The sequence below is a fragment of the Esox lucius genome, chromosome 15 (genome assembly GCF_011004845.1).
Source record: "Esox lucius isolate fEsoLuc1 chromosome 15, fEsoLuc1.pri, whole genome shotgun sequence".
NCBI lineage: Eukaryota > Metazoa > Chordata > Actinopteri > Esociformes > Esocidae > Esox > Esox lucius.
Genome location: NC_047583.1, coordinates 24,993,827 through 25,015,930, shown reverse-complemented (window position 1 = coordinate 25,015,930; position 22,104 = coordinate 24,993,827). Strand labels below are relative to the sequence as shown.

The following is a 22,104-nucleotide window of genomic DNA, read 5'->3' as shown; positions in this document are numbered from 1 at the left end:
CGAGTCGTTTCGTCGTCTCCAAGATCAGCACAAGGCGTTTTGTGTTTTTGCAGAGACACTGTGACGAACAAGGAAACAAATATTTACGGTCTAGATATAGCTCAGTTTGTCTGTTCCTGTTTCTTATGAGAGTCAAAAGGCCGGTGTCAGTACACTTGTTGAACTAGTTGCAGCCTTGTAGCCTCTATACTACACAGGTCCCACATTTGTCCCATACCGTGGAATAAGACCACTGCTTTGATCACCGTTCACCGTCACCAAGCACATAGCTAAGGGTATTATTAGCTGACCTGACTTCCATTGAAAACGGCTGGCGCTGCATCAGACGCTCATTAACAGGATCAAGGGATTAGGATAATGCATGTAGGACACAAGCATGTTTGTTCTCTCGATTACTGTACACCTGCCTTAAATACACACAGGATGGCTTTCAACTGTGCCATGCTGTCTCACGTGGAATTACAAAAGAAAATGCTACCGTCCGCCTGAGCGGTCTTTTGGACACCGCTCACTTCACCTGTCCTGGATCAGACCAGCAGACAATGCTCTTCAGACGGGTGTGTGTGTGGGCTATGTGCGCAAAATGAGGCCGTCGTGAAAGCTCGGATCTTGGCCGTGCAGCGCTCTCAATACGAGTGTGCTGATGGAGGACATGAGCACGTTCCCTCCTAATGCATCGCTCTACAATTTGTCAGCCGAGGCGGAGACTGCCATTGGTGTTTACTTATTGATACTAGGTAAATAATCTGTTAACATGGCCAAACTGCTGTAATGCAATGCTGTTGATAACGAAATTAAATATGGTGAATCTGTTAATTCACTTGCGTGATTCTGTAATTATGTTATGAGCTCTTTCCAATGATCTAATAAGGTATTTGTTTCCATATCCAGGGTGGCTGGCCGGGCTAGGCAATGGAGCGGTGATTATACTGTTGGTCAAGCAGAGAAACATCCTGGAGTCACATGACTACCTCACTCTCAACCTGTCTGTGTCGGATGCCTGCATCGCTATCTTCGGCTACTCCCGAGGGATTTTTGAAGCCTTCAACTTGTTCAGGGATGACGGCCTGCTGATCAAGACGATATGGACCTGCCAGGTACCACGTTCGCTATCCCAGATATTTGGGAACGTTAACACAAAAATACATTACATCTACACTGATAAGATCAGTACAAGTATAGCCTAGAATTTCAGAGGGAGGATTCTAGAGGTGACCCTGACTGGAAAAAGCTCAAGGACCACTTTACAATAACACATCTTTCATATGGTAATGTACTTACTTTTTGACTATTAAGGGGAGTAGGTATCAGTTTACCAGGATATTAAACCAACTTCCCATAGTTAGTACTGTTACCATGACTACACAGGAACCCCACCACTGCACTTGACAGATGACTGAAATGAAGAACTGAAAGAAAAACAAGATGACATTCCACCAGAGAAGTGTGCTTTTATCCTGCAGTAGTCAGTCTACCATTCCTGTATGCTGAGGGTCTGGTGAGGGGTTGATGAGTCAACATGGTTTGGAAAAGATCCCTCCCTCCATACAACTGGCAGAGGAACTAAATCCAAATCTAAATGTGTGGCTGTGTCTGTCTGTCTCTGCCAGGTGGATGGCTTCCTGATCATGCTCTTTGGACTCATCAGCATCAACACACTGACCGCAATCAGTATCATCTGCTACATCAAAGGATGCCAGCCCAGCTATGGTATGTAGTCTATGCTGTGGCCATGCCAAGCCTGAGTGCTGCATACTTAGGGAACATCGGGCTGAGGCTTTCCCTGGCCTGGATTCTCAAGGCATGCTACCCTGGGTCAATAGCAGACAGTTTTAGGGGAGCCACTGTTAAAAAAATATATAGTTCACCACATGAAGTTACTTTAACCTGTTCAAATATGACAAGCTGCATGGTTATATCACTTGTGGTCTTGTGTTAAAATTGTTTAACGTGAGTAGAATTAGTAGTTTAAGTATTATCCCACTGCTTGGCAAAAAAAAATCGCTACTAAAAACCCCTCCCTTGATTTTAATGTTAGGTAATTTACCACCAAGCTACTGCAGAAGTTAAATGTACTTAGTCTGGTACTACATGTCATTTACTGCTCCACAACACAGTAGCCACTCCAAAGTCATTACTTGCTGCTCCAGGTCACATTTTAGTCGCACACAGAACTAGGAGTCCGCCAACCGGATGTATACATCTGAGACTTCCTGTTGTTATCTCCACTCCCCTGAGAGAGGAAACCCAGGGCCCGGGCTCTGGAGCCTATAGGACTGGATCAACATTTTGTCAGTTTTCTCAAAGTTTTTTGAGAATACATTCTGAACATGGATCCACTATTCTATAAGTGCAAATATGTGCTAGGATACACCAACCAGGTGCTGTTGCCTCCATTTAAACAACATAGAGTGACATGTCACTTTTTCACCTCAGTCATTGAGCTTCTCGCACAATGTCAGGTTGTGCTGAAATAAATGTCTACATTTTAGGAAACATTTTTGTATTTAGGGATTGAGGTTACAATGATACTCCCCTCTATTTAAAGCCAGCTTTCATATCATAGAGAGAAACCTTATTTTTACTTTTAGTTTTTCTCCCAATTTTGTAATATTGAATGTGATTGATGCCCTGTTTCATTGCAGCAACTCCAAGTGGACTCAGGACAGTCAATGTTGAGATATGTGTCTTCCAAAGCGCATCCAATGCAGTTCTGTTTCTTATTATGCAGCTCACACAACCAGGATGTCTAGACCAAAATACTTAGTGCCAGATAGAACAGTCTATGGCTGCTAGTGAGCTCACAGGTGCCAGAGCTGCCACAAAGTGTTGCTCAAGCAAAATTAAGCAAGGCAGCCATTTTGGATTACTAACCATCCCAAACCCGGACGGTGCTGGCCAATTGCAGCGCAGCTGCAGTAGATGACAAAGATGGGACTTAGAATTAGACTCTAAAGATATATTTTTGTGAAATCATCAAGTAATAATTTGCTTCATCCCTGTGTTTCATCATGTAATATTCTATCTTTTTACTAAGTGTCTCTTTTCTTTCAGCTCATCAAGTCAACAACCATAATGTTACCGTCGTGATTGTGGGAGTGTGGCTATGTGCGTTCTTCTGGTCTGGAGCGCCCCTCGTGGGCTGGGGGAGTTACACAAGTAGGACCCACTTAATCTGTATTTTATGGCCTATGAAAAATGTAGGGTTGGGTGATATCCGGATTTACACATCTGTCAGAACGACCTGTAATCTTGTATTTTGTTTTGTCCATGTAAGTGTCTTTTTAAATCACACATCAATTAAGGGAACACTTAAATCACACATCGAAATATATTAAAGATCTAAATCTTTACTGTACATTGAGTATTTCATTGAGAACAAAATGATGTAACAATGGTCAGTGGAAACCAAAATCACCAACCGGTTGAGGGCTTGATTCAAACTCACACAGAAAATGAGAGAAACTATTGAAATCACAGGCTGTTCCAACTTGCGTTTATTTCAACACGGCAACTCTTAATGTGACTACGTAGTGTGTATGGCCCCACGTGCCTGTATGTACTCCCAACAACGTCTGGACATGCTCCTGATGAGACGGCGGATGCTGTCCTTGGGGATCTCCTCCCAGACCTGGATCAGGGCATTAGTGAACTCCTGGACAGTCTGTGGCGCTACTTGCTGGTTTCAGATGCACCGCTAAATAACGTCCCAGAGGTTCTCAATTGGATTCCGGTCTGGTGAACATGAGGGCCAGTCAATGGCATCAATGCATTCGACATCCAGGAACTGCCTACACAATCTGGCCACCTGAGGCCAGGCATTGTCCTGCACATGGAGGAACCCAGGGCCCACTGCACCAGCGTAAGGTCTGTCATTGGGTCTGAGGATTTCATCCCAGTGCCTAACAGCAGTCAGGGTACCATTGGCTAGCATGTGGAGGTCTGTGCGACCCTCCAAGGATATGCCTCCCCAGACCATCACTGACCCACCACCAAACTGGTCATGCTGGATGATGTTGCAGACAGCTTAAAGTTCACCACAGCATCTCCAAACTCTGCTAATTCTGGTGTTTTCTGGCGATTGCCAATCGAGCTGCATCGTGCTGGGGAGGGAGCCCAGGTCCCACTAGAGGACGTCGGGCCCTCATGTCACCTTCATGGAGTCTGATTCTGACAGTTTGGTCAGATACATGCACATAAGTAGCCCGCTGGAGGTCGTTTTGTAGGGCTCTGGCAGTGCTCCTCCTGTTCGTCCTTACACAAAGGAGCAGATACCAGTCCTGGTGCATGGTTGATGCCCTTCTATGGCCCTGTCCAGCTCTCCTCGTGTAATGGCCATCTCCTGGTATCTCCTCCAGGCTCTTGAAACTGTACTTGGAGACACAGCAAACCTTCTTGCGATGGCACATATGGATGTGCCATCCTGGAGGAGCAGGACTGCCTGTGCAACCTGAATGGGCTGCAGGTACCGCCTAATGCTACCAGTTGTGACAAGGAAACAAGCAAAATGAAGAATTATTCAGGAAGGATAAGGAGAGAGCAATTGTCTTTGGCCACCACCTGCAAAACCATTCCCTTTTTTGGGGGTTGTTTTGCTGTTGCCTCTCCAGTGCACCTGTTGTCACTTTCATTTGCACCAAAACAGGTGACTTTGATTCACAATCACTTATGCTTCCTAACCGGACAGATTATCTGTGAAGTTTAATTGACTTGGTGTTGTACTGTGAGGATTAAATTTTCCCTTATTTTTTTATGCAGTGTATTAGCACACATTAGTTAACTTGTTTGATAAGCTGCAATATGTAAAAATATCTTAATCTGACCAACGTATAGCCTATTTGTAAAAAACACATTTGAAACAATTAAACCGGAATTGGTCGTATTTCGTCATGTTGCACTACGGAAGCTTGTGTTTTACAATAGTAGCCTCATGAATTATTTTGTTTAGATAATGGGAATGAAAAATTGTGTCATGACCCCCCCCCCCCAATATTACAGACGGGTCCCCCCTGTGACCCCCCTGAAAAAGAGTGAAAATCCTGGGAGAGTTTGACCCTGACCCCCCCAGTATACAATAAAAGCCTACGCCCTTTGGCAACCGGTGATTTCTGACAGCTGTAGTCAAACTTCCCTATGCAAGCCTTCTATCTTTACATTATTTTACAATTATTTCCCTCATTATTATTCTTCGTAAAAAAAAGAAATGTGTTAATAGTCTGGCTAGCACAAACTGTATGTTTTTATACATGAAGGATATACACCGATCAGTCATAACATTATGACCATCTGCCTAATATTGTGTAGGTCCCCCTTTTGCCACTAAAACAGCCTTGACCTGTCAAGGCATGGACTCAACTATACCTCTGAAGGTGTGCTGTGGTATCTGGCACCAAGACGTTAGCAGTAGGTCCTTTAAGTCCTGTAAGTTGCGAGGTGGGGCCTCCATGGATTAGACTTTTGTCCAGCACTTCTCATAGATGCTCGATTGGATTGAAATCTGGGGAAGTCAACACCTTGAACTCGTTGTTGTCTTCCTCAAACCATTTCTGAACCATTTTTGATTTGTGGCAGGGCGCATTATCCTGCTCAAAGAGGCCAATGTCATCAGGGAATATTGTTGCCATGAAAGGGTGCACATGGTCTGCAACAATGTAGGTGGTACATGTCAAAGTAACATCCACATGAATGGCAGGACCCAAGGTTTCCCGACAGAACATTGCCCAAAGCATCACACTGCCACCGCTGGCTTGCCTCCTTCCCATAGTGCATCCTGGTGCCATGTGGTCTCCAGGTAAGTGAAGCACATGCACCCTGCCATCTACGTGATGTAAAAGGAAACGTGTGTGTTCTGACACCTTTCTATCAGTACCAGCATGAACCTTTTCAGCAATTTGAGCTACAGTAACTCGTATGTTTGATCGGACCACATGGGAGAGCCTTCACTCCCCACGTGCATCAATGAGCCTTGGCCGCCCATGACCCTGATGCCGGTTCACCGCTTTTCCTTCCTTGTACCACTTTTGATAGGTACTGACCACTGCAGACCGGGAACACCCCACAAGGTCTGCAGTTTAGGAGATGCTCTGACCCAGTCAGCTAGCCGTCACTATTTGGCCCTTGTGTCAAAGTCACTCAGATCCTTACGCTTGCCCATGTTTCCTGCTTCTAACACATCAACTTTGAAGACAGCATGGTCACTTGCTGCCTAATATATCCCACCCACTGAGAGGTGCCATGATAACGAGATTATCAGTGTTATTCACTTCGCCTCAGTGGTCACAATGTTACGGCCGGTATAATCTATCACAAGTAGTGAAATAAAGGGAATAGACTATTATGTTACCTCAGTAGTGGCTAACTGCATTGCTCTGCTGCACTGTTCAAATATAGTAAAACGTCGTTCTGAAATTGTGATGCCGTTGCCAGTCGCCCAGCCCTAGTCAAATTTGATACATTTGTTCAAATATGCACTTCAAGGGAGCTGAATGGTCAGTGATTCTAATAACAAATCAACCCGATTTAATTATTTTTCTTTTTCTCTAGGAGCTCACAAGTATGGGATGTGTGAGATCGACTGGGTCCAGGCCAGGTTCTCCATGTCCTACAAACTCTACGTCGTCCTCATATTCACATTCAACTTCTTCATCCCGCTTGTGCTCATGTGGTTTTCCTATGTGTCCATAATCCGAGCACTTAACAACAGCCATAAGTCCAACAGAAGTGGCGCCGTCAGTGAGAGGCAGAAACAGATGGAGAGCAGAATAACAATGGTGAGTGAGCCCCATGTACTATACCTACAGTAAATGTGGGATTACATACAAACTGGTGAATGCTTGGGGATTCAAAGTACAAAGCTAATTCATTTAGTCTGCCAAGGTAATGGGTACTCTTCTTCCATTTCAACATTTTTAGTCCAATGCAAGGTTATAGTCTTGTCTTCAGAGGGTTTGGGCTCATCTACAGTGTAAACTATGCCATCTCCTTCCTCTTCCCCCAGATGTCTTTGGTCCGGTGTTTAGCCTTCCTGTTGGCTTGGTGTCCCTATGCCGTCATCTCCATGTGGTCTGCCTGGGGTCACCAGGTGGCTCCTCTCCACAGCATCCTGGCCAGTCTTTTCGCCAGTTCGGCCTGCTTCTATAACCCGTTCATCTACCTTGGCATGAGCTCCAAGTTCAGACAAGACTTCAGGGCCCTGTTCCGCTGCCTGTGCCCGGCCCCAGAACACTCTCACAGTCCTGACGCGGTCCAACTGGACCTGGATATTATGGAGGTGAACGCAGGGGTGGACGAAATGGACATGGGGGTTGAGCTGGGTGGTGACCACGGTGTGGAGGAAAGGAAGGAGAACCAGAGGAGTTCTCTTATGCCCCCTGTGATAGCGCCCAATACCAGTCATCGCCTGTTGCTAAGGAAGCTCAGTGACTCTGGACGCCTGTGAGTTTTCTTTCTGTGGCTGTCTCTCTCTTTCTCTCACTCTCTCCCTTTTATACACTACCAGAACTATCCACTGAGCTATAGTGGAGCTCATCTTTCAGTGTTACCGGTTCCCCTCACAACTCCGTGGGTCCATACGCGTACTGTTTTTATTCAGTGTATTTTTACTCAAATCAAGACCAGACATTGGTTTTGGCCTCACCAGATTTGTCTAGAATCAGCAATATTGAATTGCAGGATTTGTGGCGACGCTATCAATTTAGCGTCAGAATTAAATCATATATGTTTTTGTAATATGAATTGATTTATTTGGGTTTTCAAACAAAGGCTGGTTTACACTTAGTCTGGCGATATGCTAGTGTTTCAGTTGTCTAGAATAATCTGCAGGAAATTTGAATTGTCACGTTGTTCTCGCCTATGGAAAGTATGAACCTCTACTGTAAATAATAATACATTATTATTTTTTTCAAATAAATTCATGGTCTCTCTCAAAAAACCCATCAATCAATGACTTGAAAGGGGTTACATCAGGTACAGATGTGGCGCATTTATTCTCCATCAGTCACAGATGGCTTGTGTGCAGAAATAATGAGGTAGAGAAGTGAGAAAAGCCTCTGCGTTGACCTGAAGTTGCTAATCTGGGTTTTGTCCCCTCTCTGCCCTGTGGGAGCTTGGGAATCTGGGAGAATGCGAGCCGGCCCTCACAGGGAGACAGTCTGGTGCATGCAGCTGATTCTGTGGGACTGAGAGGAAAGGGAACATCGCAGCAGTCGCACAATGGTTCAGTTGAATAAAGCATGATTTGTTCCCTTGGCTGTGCATCAACATATAGAAAGAATAGAAACCGTACAGTTGGTATTATTAAAACAAGTCCAACTGCACAAAAATCTAAATTAAATGTTCAATTTCGTGTGCAAATGGCAGGTACGTTAACTGAGGTGAATTGTACTTTACTGTAGCTGAAAATATTTTATTTTACTTTGTTTTGGACAGGGAGGCAAAACCCAGTCCAAGGTATTTTTCCCAGGTCAGCCCCGTTTTTAGGTACAACACCTCACAACCAGAGGAAAGAGTGATGTAAACCACCGTCCAAGAAAATGAACACATTTCTAAGTATACATGTCCTTCAACTGTCTGAGCTGGTCTAGAGCCGCCAGCCACCAAGGGAACCAAGTTTAAATATTATTGTAGATCATTCCAGGTTGTGGTGGTCCAAAAAAACTTTTTAAAAAAAAATAAGGCAAATGTACCTACCTGGGTGGAGACTGAGGAGTCAGAGTCCCGGTCTGGTAACTTGTAACTATGAAGATTAATGAGCTAAAGTATGGCTGAAGTTTGTTTCAGAGGGCAATAATCCAATGCGTCACAGCATGATGCATTTAACCTGCGAGTCCACTGCTGTGGTTTGATGTCAGCCAGTGAGAGAGCTGAATAAATATGACCAAATCTCCCTGAAAAAAAACAAACACCAGCCGCTTCAATGCAATGAGGTTCAACAATGGAATTAAAACTGAACAGCAATGTTGTCCTTTGTAATAATACCCTGTCCCAGATAATGACAAGGTAATGATTTGCCTTAAAGTACTTTGTTTTCTATGACTAATTACAAACTACAACACTGTATGTGTCCCAAATATAAAGGGCTATAAAGGGCACTTTGGAATCAGGAGCTCTCTGCCAGTCCTGGTCTAAGGTAGTACACTTCAGTAGATAGGGGTTAGGGTGACATTATGGACGCGCGTGTGTCTTCAGAGTGAAAGTCACCTCAGGAGCCCATGGCAGCTGGAATTCCAGCAGTACTAATGGAGAGGGACAAGTGCACAATAAACCATCAGGCGGTCCCCATAACTGACCATACGCCCCTACGACAGGCCTGCCAACACCGCCAGCACAGTGACACAAAATAAACCAATCCCTTCCCAAAGAAAATACCAGAAAAACACTGGCTTGTTATGTAAAATCTCTCTATTAACTCTGTGAGAAAGTGCATCGCTATTGTTTGTTTCTGTGATACTGCAGTTTTTAGATTTCTTTAAATTATAGAGGATTACAGATCAAGCAATTCAGATTGTCCCCTACATGTTTCAGTATAATTTCAATGTGCCATATTGCTTATGTACACGGCAAGGATTCAAATGTATTATTGGCCACCCTTTTCTTTGATCTGTGGTTGATGGTATGGTCAGAGAGTAGGCGTAAGGTAGGAGTGTTTCTTTCATTGTTCTAACTGTGTTTCTTTCATTGTTCTAAATGTGTTTCAGTGTTGAGTACAACTTGTTTGGCTCATGCTGAAACAGCTATGCCAGGTCAGCTCCTCAGTCTCACACCACATGGCTGAGCATGGAGACCCAGGCCAAGTTTCTCTTGTGACCATCACCTGCTTACTGGAAACACCCAGTCAAGCCTCCACTCTTCAGTATCTTTATAGTATCACAAGTAATTTTGTGTTTAAGTGTTTATTGGTGTTTCCAACGAGGCAGAGTGATGGCAGTCATTTTAATTGACTGCTTCTTGACTTTGCTAACATGTAAAATCACTATACAACAGTAAAAACAGGAAAAATTATGTTTTTAGGTTTAACCGTAATTGAAAGGAAACAATTCAATTGATTCTGATTAACGTATTTACCTATTACTTAACCAGGTCAAGTCAAATAATGAGAAGCATTCCTTATTTTCAATGACAACCTGGCCAAAGGTGTGACACTACTCACAAAAACGTAAAAAAACATACAAACATATCCACAGGACCAAACATCCAATTACAGTAAGACACATACTAACAACATAAGGCCAAATCTACACTGGAGATGCTAACAAAAATGGACAGTGAATCGATGGCGATGAGTTTAATCTGCTTAGGTCCATTCATACTGCACCTTAGCTCAGGACTATTTAAGCAACTCAACCTGGGGCTAAGTAAATGCTCACACCTTTAATACATTCTAAAGCTGGCTACCTCCAACCTTAATCCAAGGCAAGCTGCTCCAGAGCAATGTTAACCCCAGAAACGATGCTAAAATGTATATAACGGTTAGATTGTGGGGTGTGTACTGATTAAGAAGTACATCATATTGGAGTTATCCCTGTTGAATTCAAGATGATCGATACATATTCCTGAGATCAGCATTGCATCTCTCCACTGCAGTTAACATCAACAGCCCTCAAATAATCAAAAAATATTTAAATTAAATCCATCAAAAAGGTGAATAGGTGAGAGCTTGACTTAGTACTTGTGGAGGTCTACATTATAACACATCTAAAGGTAAAAATATATTTCATGGGGGATGATAACGTATCTCCCCTCAACTCCAAACAAATACCACAAAATGTTTCTAAACGTGTTAAAATGTAGAGTAGTAGTGTTGAGATGCCGTGAATGGAATGTACCAGTACACAGGAGAACCAATGTTTCACCACGATATTCAGACCGTGTCCTAGAGAGAATCACTTGGTGTAAACAGACGGCAGAAAACATGGTTTAAACACTAAGCATCTTAGGGAATCCTTTTTGTCTGTGATGGCTGGTGACACTTAATTTACCTCAGAGGGCTTATGGGAATCAGAGCTTTTTGACAGAAATACAACTCCTACTACACCTGGACAATGGTACCACAGTGCCCTGAGGCTTCAATAGGCGTTCAAATGAACCCTGGTTGATCTCCGCGAGGGCTCGCTGTTCAGGGGGAATACAACTTTGGCAGATCCAGCTCTGGTGTACCAACCAGCAGTCAGAGTTTTAATGGTGTTTCTTTTCTATCTAACAGTAGAAGGGATGTTGCTTTTCATAAGTCATAAACATGTGTCAATTGACCATGTAAATGTAGTGAATTTTTCATCTTAACAGTAATTAAACCTTCAAACGTAGCACAGCTTGCATCAAGTTATTTCCATTTGACCCACATAGGATCCCTAGATTACATGATTTTACTTAGTGAAATGACCATAATAAATATATTGTCATCCATCTAGAATAATCCTAAAAGGTATTTTCAATTTATAATACTGGAAGACCTTCAAATTAAACATGGCATCTGTAATATTGGCATCCATAGTAAAGATGATCAAAAAGGAATATAAAAATAGTCATTGTTTTTAGTCTACAGAATCTTTAACTCAATATATGAGGAAAAAATATATATATGAAGAAGTGAAATTTGTCAAAGTTAGCACCCCAAAATAGTAACAAAGCAAATTTAATAAAAGTATCTTCCCATTGACTTATATTTTTATATTGAGATCTGGGGAATTTGGAGGCCAAGTCAACACCTTGAACCCATTGTGGTGTTCCTCAAACCATTCTTGAACAATTTTTGCTTTGTGGCAGGGCGCATTATCTTGTTGAAAGAGGCCAATGCCATCAGGGAATATTGTTTCCATGAAAGGGTGCAGATGGTCTGCAACAATGCTTAGGTAGGTGGTACATGTCAAAGTACAATCCACATTAAAGGCAGGACCCAAGTTTTCCCAGCAGGACATTGCCCAAAGCATCACACTGCCTCCACCGGCTTGCCTCCTTCCCATAGTGCATCTTGGTGCCATGTGTTCTCCAGGTAAAAAACATGATTCATCAGACCAGGCCACCTTATTCCATTGCTCCGTGGTCCAGTTCTGATGCTCATGTGCTCATTTCGGAAGTGGACAGGGGTCAGCATGGGCACCCTGACTGATCTGTGGCTACGCAACCTCATACACAACAAACTGGGATGCACTGGGTGTTCTGACACCTTTCTATCTGTATCAGCATTAACTTTTTCAGCAATTTGAGCTACAGTAGCTCGTCTGTTGGATCGGACCACACGGGCCAGCCTTTGCTCCCCACGTGCATCAATGAGCCCTGGCCGCCCATGACCCTGTCACCGGTTCACCACTTTTCCTTTCTTGGACCACTTTTGATAGGGACTGACCACTGCAGACCGGGAACATCCCACAAGGTCTGCAGTTTAGGAGATGCTCTGACCCAGTCGGCTAGCCGTTACAATTTGGCCCTTGTGTCAGTCACTCAGATCCTTATGCTTGCCCATTTTTCCTGCTTCTAACACATCAACATTGAGGGCAGAATGTTCACTTGCTGCCTAATATATTCCACCCACTGACAGGTGCCATGATAATGAGATTATCAGTGTAATTCACTTCACCTGTCAGTGGTCATAATGTTATGGCTGATCGGTGTATCAGTGTTATTCACTTCACCTGTCAGTGGTCATAATGTTATGGCTGATGGGTGTAAGAGTGTTATTCACTTCACCTGTCAGTGGTCATAATGTTATGGCTGATGGGTGTATCAGTGTTATTCACTTCACCTGTCAGTGGTCATAATGTTATGGGCTGATGGGTGTATCAGTGTTATTCACTTCACCTGTCAGTGGTCATAATGTTATGGCTGATGGGTGTATCAGTGTTATTCACTTCACCTGTCAGTGGTCATAATGTTATGGCTCATTGGTGTAAATAAAATGGAGCGGAGATGAACCTGCGTGGAAGAGGATCTTAGTGTATTTTGTCCCTCAGTTAGGAGGATGGTTTGAGAGTTTAACTTCTTCCAAAGGTCAAAGGTGAAGAATTGCAGAAGTTGATAAAAAGTTTGTGTAATCAATTCTTCAAAACTACAATTAGATTACAATACCAAGCTTAAAAAACTATTTGGATGTCATACCAGTAGCCTCCACTCTAATCAAGGCATAAGCGTTAGTGCCTGGACTTGGCTAAACAGCATTGGAACTTAGATTGGAACTGGGTTCTATGGTCAGATGAGTTATAAATGTATTGATATATTGGTCGATATATGATGTTGTGTGCTGTTTTGCCCTGGGACCCTGGCCAGGATACATGGCATCATGCGCTCTGACAAGTAACAGGAGATTTTAGAGAAATCTTTTGTCTGCTGGGAGGCAAAACTGGATCATTTGCTTGATCTTCCTGTGGGCCAATGGTCGAAAGCATCTCTCCAGATCCACAAAAGAATATCTAAAATCCCAGGTTTGACAGATTAATAATCTGTGAGATGAGTTGAAAGTAGAGTCCACAAGTGAGGGGCAAGTACGTTGAATGACCTAGACAGATTCTCCATTGATGAATGGTGTCATATCCTTTGTTATGTGTTCCCTCAGCTCATCAAACATCTGTGTGTCAAGACTGTGCTGTTATCTTGGCAAGTAGAGGGTGAAAAAAGTATGAATGCAGGGTGCCAATAAACACAATGCTTTTAAGATTATAATTTCTTCCCTTTGAAAAGATTTGACCTAATTAAAGAGTGTAAGGTCAAGCTGATGCAATCAAACTTCATATTTTTTTCATTTGTCTTTACCCAGGGTACCAATAGCGAAGGGCATTGTATGTTCAATGTAAATAAAAATTACAAAGATTTAATAAATATATATATTTTTTTAAACAAGCTCACCTGGAATCATAATATCAGTTTCGTGCCCTTACTGCTTGTCTCAGATGCCACCCTTTTCAGGTTGAACACAAGTCTATTGTAAACCCCTCCCCCTCTGATGTCATAGGGAAATGACTGGGAAGTTTGAGGACATTATTTAAGGAGCCAGCTCTCTCTGGAGTCTCAGATGTGATCCCAGGAATACTGCATACTTCTAAGGAATAGCAACTCTTTCCATCCCCCTCCATGAATTTGGCCATTGGAATCCTAGATCTCAAGGAAACCGTATTCTACATATTATCTGTAAGGTGCGATTTATCTTTTTTTAGTTTTAGCTGTATTGGCTCTGTGTTTTCATGCTTTCAGCATTATGGCCCATAGGTAGCGATGCTGTGTTTTGTTGAACACATTTCTTGAAACCGTCCTAAGATCTAACAGTCTAAACAAGACAGGTGTACTTTCTGTAAGTTATGAAAAAACTAAAATAAATGTTATTTAATTGGTCATGTATGTGCTTTATTCTTATCTATGTATTATTCTCAGTGATTATTAATTGTATGTCTGCACTCAACTTAGAAATGTAAAATGTTAATCTGATTCCACATTTCCTTGTAGGTTTTGAATCCATCATGACTATTTTGTTTGCTGCTCTACACCTGTTAGGTAGGCACTGACTGTTGCAAAATCCCACTGGTCCTACTTATGCCACATCATCTACTTTGGAGGAGTTTTCTAGGAGCTTTTTGCCTTATTCACTTAAAATAATAGTCTAATAATGTATATGTACCGTTATAGCTGATCAGAAAGGCATCATTTTAGCTGTGTGTCATAATGCTAGAAATATTTACTGTGTTCACAAATACCATGTAAATTATGCCTATGTAATGATTGTAATATACAATATCTAACTTAGATTTAATTAATGCATATTGCTCACAATATCACTGATTATACCTTGATTTTGTTGAAAGGATTAAATGTCTTGTTCCCACAGTCATGCTGTCTCTGACATCCAGAGCATTTGGATCTGAGTCAAGGGGTTAGTTATCCAACATTCTGTTGTCTTCACATCTTCTTAGCACTTTGTGGTTATTTTCGCCCAATGTTCAGTAGATGAGGTATTCTAGATACTGAAGATGAGGAACTATAGATAAGATACTGAAGATGAGGAACTATAGATAAGATACTAAAGATGAGGTATTCTAGATGAGATACTGGATATACGGTACTGAAGATTAATTACTAGATGTGATACAGCAGACGCTTGTAATCTGTGATTTAAGATCACTGATGTTCCTCACATTAATTTGGGGGAGAGTGATGAGAAATAAGAGGAGTCTATTGATGGACTGTGGCTGCTGTGCGGTGTGAAGGAGATATTTGATTATGTTCTATCAGGAAGGTTTTACAGGTTGTTAACAAGTCAGTTTTTCTTGGGTGACCATTTTCTGATCCCAAACATATAATATACCTCTGTCATGTCCAGCCTCTGTTTAACATGAATGGAGGCAATGCCTCCAAACCTAAAGAGTGTATGTATTCAGGACACTTCAAAATGTAACAAAAATTATTTTACTTGGGTGACTGTGTTCCTCCAAAGTCCAGTTTCTGTATAGCTTATATGAAAGCAGTTCCTCAAAACCAAAGGGTAATATGTATTTAGTTCACTTTAAAATGTCATTAAAGTAGAATTCTGTCCCCCCCCCCCCCCCCCCCCCACTGTCTCTCTGTCTCTCTCCTGGTATCAGTTGCCACCCCCATCACCTGTACGACCCGTGGGGCAGACCTGACGGAGGAGAGGCAGGTGGTGCTCTGCCCGCCTAACTGCACCACCTGGAGATTGTCTGTGTTTGGTTCGGAGATATACGCCTCCGTGTCCAGTGTGTGTGGAGCAGCCATGCACCGGTAAGGGTTGAGAAGTTCAACAGTGCAGAGAAATGGCTGGAATTCATTAAAACCATAGCAACGTTTATGTCTAATTCTGAAAATATAGCACACCTGTGAGGGAGTGATTCTGGTAGTAGTTGTTTTTTGTGCAGTACCAAAAACCATTCTGCTAGTAGTTGTAGTTTTTTTATACCGCAACTAAGACCATTCTGGAAGTAACTGTCGTTTTTTTATTCAGTATCGAAGACCAGTCCGTGAGTGAATTTGACCAATGAAAAAAAAAAAAAAGGTACCGTGTAAATACTGAAATGCAGGTTTGATTGAATCTGTGTAGAACACAAGAAGGCTGCTTCACAATTTTCATCATTGTTCCAGTACCCAAACATGCCAAGGTGGCCAACTGAAATGACTACCGCTCAGTAGCACTCAATCATGAAGTGATTTGGGTGGCTGGTCACATCATCTGTCATATCTGCCATCCTGAACTCACTGCAGTTTGCATAGTGCCCCAATAAAGCCACTGATTAAGTCATTCCCAACTTCTCCATCCCATCTGGACGAGACAAAAGAACACCTACAGGCCAGCTTTAAACAGTGTAGTGCTTAAATTGGTTAGGAAGCTGGTAGACCTTGTGACCGGCCAACAATCTTGTGTAGCTGGATCTGTGACTTCCTGGAGGGCTGAAAACGAAAAAAACAGATGGGAACCCTCTGGACAGACTTTCGTCATCTCCGATGTCAGTCAGTGTTCAACATTGCAAATCACAAACACAGATCAAATCAATAACCCCAACATTCTTGGTCAGTGGTGATGTTTTCTGGATACCGATCTGTCATCTAAACTGGCCACCACTGAGAAAGTCAACAATATGTTCAAAATAAATGTACCAGTCATAAATGCTGGGTTCAATAGCCTGAGGACGAGGTTACCATTAAAAGCTCACGGTTAGACCCACAGAGCCAAATTATTGTAATAAAATTCCATTTATGAGCATGTAACTCTGGCTGGTATCAGAATGACAGATTTCTAAAGTACCTGGAATCGGCACCCTTCCTCCCTTTTTGCAGTTGGAGTAACGGACTGCTTACTCCTCATTTACATTTTGACTGTCTTTTACCACTGTTCTCAGGGGGGTGATAAGGTCACCAGGGGGACCAGTGAAAGTTCATAAACTACAAGGCAGACAGAATTACCTCGGCTCCTACACCCATGGAGTCCAATCTCAGGCCTTGTCTAGGTGGACTGCATCCTTCACTGTGGCCGGTAGGTGGCACCAAACATGCTGAATATTTATATTCCACAGAGAAAGTTAGACTAAAAAAACAGGAGTGATTAGGCATTAAGAATGCCTCATATTGTTTTTAATGATAGTCAGTGTGGATGATTTATGAATTGCAGCAATAATTAACAGATTGTTTGAATTAATTTAAAAAAATCTTTGTCAGAATCTGCTTATGTTCCTCAGGAGTTATCAGCCCAGATTTCCACAACTGTTCTCCCTGCCTTGGGACCAGGTAACATTCCAACCATGTAAATAAACTACACATGATCCTGTAAGACACATCCTCTATGAGCCATAACTTATTAGGGGGTACATTCCAGTGATGACTGTCTTTCCAAAAGTACAGTTACTGTACAACATCTACATTACTGAATGGTTTGGTTTGTAGACCGGACAGAGCTACCATGATTTACTCCACAGAGATATGTATCTGTCTTAAGTTATCACATTGCAAATCCAGACATTTCATTTTCAGCTGAACTCATATGAGCATCACATGCAGTAAACAGAATCTGTCTTTCTTGCAGAGAAGAAAACATTAAAGAAACCAGTAAAGAAAATACAAACTGGAGGAAATAGAGGTATGATTGTAATCCTCTGCTCTGATGCTGTAGAAAAATGTATTTTGCTTATGGAATACCCACATCTGTCTGTCTGCCTGATCCCAGACTGCCAGGTGGAGTTATGCCTACTGCTGGATAGCAGCAGCAACATTGGCCAACGTCGTTACAACCTTCAGAAGAACTTTATCAGCAAGTTAGCGGTGATGCTAAGGATTGGACCGAATGGACCACATGTTGGTGTAGTGCAAGCTAGGTGAGTAAATTCATTTCATGTTTAATATGATAGAAGTTAGCCATGGGAAAACTGTATAGTATTTAATGTAGCTAACATAGTACCAATCTTCCCAGTGATACACCCCGGACAGAATTCTACCTGACTAACTACACTCAACCCAAAGACGTGGTATTTGCCATCAAAGAGATTGCATTCCTGGGAGGCAATACGAACACAGGTACTGTCTTTAAGTGCTATTAAACATACTGTACATGATGGAGTTGCAGTCTCTCCAACCAGTTGTAGATTAATAGTATTTCCCAATAAAAGAAGGACGGATTTGGAAACACATATCATTACAACATTTTCCTCAACTGGGAAATATAATGGGGATTCCCAACAGAATTCATCTGAGAACATGCTGTCCGGACTCCACAGGCAAAGCTTTAATGCACACCGTAGAGTCCTTTTTCCAGACGGGGGTGAGGAGAGGACATCCCAGGGTTGTAGTGGTGTTTTTAGATGGTTGGCCCTCAGACAACCTGGAGGATGCAGCCATGCTAGCCAGAGAGTCCGGAATCAATGTTTTCCTGGTGCCAGTGGCCAAGCCTTCTCAAGAGGAGCTAGGCATGGTCAGAGACAGTGACTTCATGAAGAAGGTAAAAACGGGGGGCCGAGATGCACGTGGATCTGTAGTAGTCTGTTGTTTTGGCCATATCCTGTTTTTTGATTAACGATTTGAAAAAAAATTTATTGGACAACAATTATTCGAAATTATAGCTCACAGGTATCTCATCACTTACCTAGTACCTTTCCCAATATACAGTGGGGCAAAAAAGTATTTAGACAGCCACCAATTGTGCAAGTTCTCCCACTTAAAAAGATGAGAGAGGCCTGTAATTCTCATCATAGGTACACTTCAACTATGAGAGACATGAGGAAAAGAAATCCAGAAAATCACATTGTAGGATCTTTTATGAATTTATTGGTAAATTCCTCAGTAAAATAAGTATTTGGTCACCTACAAACAAGTAAGATTTCTGGCTCTCATAGACCTGTAACTTTTTCTTTAAGAGGCTCCTCTGTCCTCCACACGTTACCTGTATTAATGGCACCTGTTTGAACTTGATATCAGTATAAAAGACACCTGTCCACAACCTCAAACTGTCACACTCCAAACTCCACTATGGCCAAGACCAAAGAGCTGTCAAAAGACACCAGAAACAAAATTGTAGACCTGCACCAGGCTGGGAAGACTGCATCTGCAATAGGTAAGCAGCTTGGTGTGAAGAAATCAACTGTGGGAAAAATTATAAGAAAATGGAAGACATACAAGACCACTGATAATCTCCCTACCTACTGTGAAGCATGGGGGTGGAAACATCATGCTTTGGGGCTGTTTTTCTGCAAAGGGACCAGGACGACTGATCCGTGTAAAGGAAAGAATGAATGCGGCCATGAATCGTGAGATTTTTAATGAAAACCTCCTTACATCAGCAAGGGCATTGAAGATTAAACGTGGCTGGATTTTTCAGCATGACAATGATCCCAAACACACCGCCTGGGCAATGAAGGAGTGGCTTCATAAGAAGTATTTCAAGGTCCTGGAGTGGCCTAGCCAGTCACCAGATCTCAACCCCATAGAAAATCTTTGGAGGGAGTTGAAAGTCTGTGTTGCCCAGCGACAGCCCCAAAACATCACTGCTCTAGAGGAGATCTGGAATGGGCCAAAATACCAGCAACAGTGTGTGAAAACCTTGCGAAGACTTACAGAAAACATTTGACTTCTGTCATTGCCAGAAAAGGGTATATAACAAAGTATTGTGATTAACTTTTGTTATTGACCCTTATTTTCCACCATCATTTACCAATAAATTCATAAAAAATCCTACAATGTAATTTTCTGGAGAAAAAAAATCTTGTTTTGTCTCTCATAGTTGAAGTGTACCTATGATGAAAATTACAGGCCTCTCTCATCTTTTTAAGTGGGAGAACTTGCACAATTGGTGGCTGACTAAATACTTTTTTGCCCCACTGTACCTATGTCTGCTGTATTCTAATCTACACCATGCCCTGTTGCCTGACAGACTGTGTTGGTTTGTGCAATGCCAGGCAGTGTGCAAGGACAATGGCTTCTTCACCTACCCCATACCCAGTTGGTTTGGAACCACCAAGCACGTGAAGCCGCTAGCCCAGAAGCTATGCTCTGTAGACCAGCTCCTCTGCTCCAAAACCTGCTACAACTCCGTGAACTTGGGCTTCCTCATCGACGGCTCCAGCAGCGTCGGGGAGGGGAACTTTCGTCTGGTCCTGGACTTCATTACCTCCGTAGCTCGCAGTTTTGACATTTCAGACATAGGGGCTAGAGTAGGGGCGGTCCAGTTCACCTATGACCAGAGGATAGAGTTTAATCTGAACGACTACCCGGAGAAGGACAACGCACTCCGAGCCCTGCAGGGGATCTCCTACATGAGTGGCGGTACTGCCACAGGTGAAGCCATCACCTACACCACCCAGAAGCTGTTCCTGCCCCGTAAGGCCGGCCCTGGGAGGAACTTCCTCATAGTGGTCACTGATGGGCAGTCCTATGATGACGTCACAAGGCCAGCCCTGGCTGCCCAGAAGCAAGGTGCGTTTGTATTACTTCTTGGCAGAAGGTCTTAACATGTGGAATGGACTGCATGTATCAATATATTTTCTCACATTAACCGTTTTCAATTTCTATTCAATTAAATTCATTAAAAGAAGAAATTATTAAAACAGAAGATGTAAAATATTATTATTGTTACAGGATATTTTTTTCCATTCTCTATAGCAGGACCTATTTCATGTCTATACAATGAATAAAAAAATAATCATAAAAATACCTTTTTCTTTAACAATCATCATATTCTGTGGAAGTGGGTGAAGATCTGCAATAATTATGGGATCCTCCCACTACAACATAGGAACCTGTGCAGTTTATTAGTTCTTGTTTCTTTAGTTCTAAGAATTATGGTATTGGGAAATCTGGCAAAACTATTGCGTGCCACACTCAAGTATTAAAAGGTTTTAACTTTTTAAAGCACTCTACATGTGAGCTATTAATTAGAGCACAGTAGGCACATTTGCTATTTAAATATTTTTATGAAATTTTTATGCCTACGTTATCTACATTATGGAAACCTACCTAGTTCCAGTAGTAGGGAGAAATAGTTTTTAGTGACAGACAGTAATTGATTAGATATAATGTAATCACATTGACATAACACATTTCTTCCAGGAGGTTCTTCCTATGCTCTTCCTCTCATCTAACCCATCACTTCGTCTCTTCCACAGGGATCACCATCTACTCAGTTGGGGTAGCCTGGGCGCCATTAGATGACCTGCGAACCATGGCGTCAGAGCCAAAGGACAGTCACACGTTCTTCACCAGGGAGTTCACTGGCCTGCAGCAGTTCCAGGAGCCCCTTGTAAGGGGCATCTGCAGGGACTTCACTGAGGCCAATTAGGAAGAGGGTGCAAATGACCATGCTGTTTGGGTTTGCTGGAAACCCCAGCCAAACAGGAAACCTCTAGAAACAACTTTAACAGTATAGAAATGACCAGGTATATCCTAACAAATTACATGGTCACTGTATATTATTAAATGTTTTTTCCCACTTGATGTTAGATGGTTACTCACCTTGAAAGAAGTCTATAGGCTATGAGGAATTCTCCTTTAACCGATTCCCTTGGGAATCATTCAGTCCATTGAGCACTCTGGTACCAGGTGATGGAAGTATTGAAAGTCACTGTGTTTTATCAAATCTCCTACTAAATACCAATGGAAACACAAACATTAAAGTGCTACTGTCTGTTACACACTTAGAGTACAGCAGGCACTAATGGAGCAATACCATTGTAAATACACAAATATTTAGATAAGGCCTGGCAGAATCAGAAGTTTCACCTGAATGAGACATTCCTAGGTTCTCATGATGTGGCTAGTTGGCATGCATTATCTTAAGTGTACAGTATATCATAGCCATGTAACTATACTCAATTGCTGTTGTACATTTGAAGGTTTATGTTGTAGTTTTTTTTTTTTTTAAACAATCCAAACCCGGCAGACTGAAATCAGAGCAATAATATGTACCTATGGATCAATCACTCTGAGAACATAGTGTCTTTTAGTGTCAAGTCATCCTGCATGTATGAGGTTCGCTACAAGTAAGCTATGATATTTAGGAAATAAAGGACCATTCATTACTTCCTAGGCAACACATACTGATGGTAAGCTTCTGTGTACCTACAACCAATTGCTTTCCCAAACCAGTTTTCCTAGTGTATGCAATATTCACTAACTTTGCATGTTCACCTGTAC

General features: G+C 42.3%; 2 protein-coding genes across 5 annotated transcripts; both read left to right on the top strand.

Moving 5' to 3' along the window:
* Positions 1-217: 217 nt before the first annotated feature.
* Positions 218-7,728, top strand: opn6b (opsin 6, group member b). The gene is made up of 6 exons (XM_010892927.3): positions 218-737; positions 892-1,097; positions 1,611-1,710; positions 3,055-3,159; positions 6,544-6,770; positions 6,998-7,728. The coding sequence occupies exons 1-6, from the start codon at positions 644-646 to the stop codon at positions 7,436-7,438; spliced, it is 1,173 nt and encodes a 390-aa protein (XP_010891229.2). The 5' UTR covers positions 218-643; the 3' UTR covers positions 7,439-7,728.
* A 5,133-nt stretch (positions 7,729-12,861) lies between these two features.
* coch (coagulation factor C homolog, cochlin (Limulus polyphemus)) lies at positions 12,862-21,829 on the top strand. Of its 4 annotated transcripts, none has more exons than XM_010892930.2 (12): positions 12,862-14,115; positions 14,428-14,475; positions 14,807-14,851; positions 15,561-15,717; positions 16,830-16,963; positions 17,146-17,214; positions 17,510-17,563; positions 17,651-17,798; positions 17,894-17,997; positions 18,198-18,418; positions 19,872-20,388; positions 21,078-21,829. In XM_010892930.2, exons 2-12 carry the CDS (start codon positions 14,442-14,444, stop codon positions 21,248-21,250), a joined length of 1,656 nt encoding a protein of 551 aa, XP_010891232.2. In that variant the 5' UTR covers positions 12,862-14,115; positions 14,428-14,441; the 3' UTR covers positions 21,251-21,829. The 4 variants fall into 4 exon arrangements, with proteins under 4 accessions (XP_010891232.2, XP_010891231.2, XP_010891233.2 ...); XM_010892929.2 differs by having other exon boundaries at positions 12,862-14,120; XM_010892931.4 differs by having other exon boundaries at positions 12,862-14,275.
* The last annotated feature ends 275 nt before the right edge of the window (positions 21,830-22,104 follow it).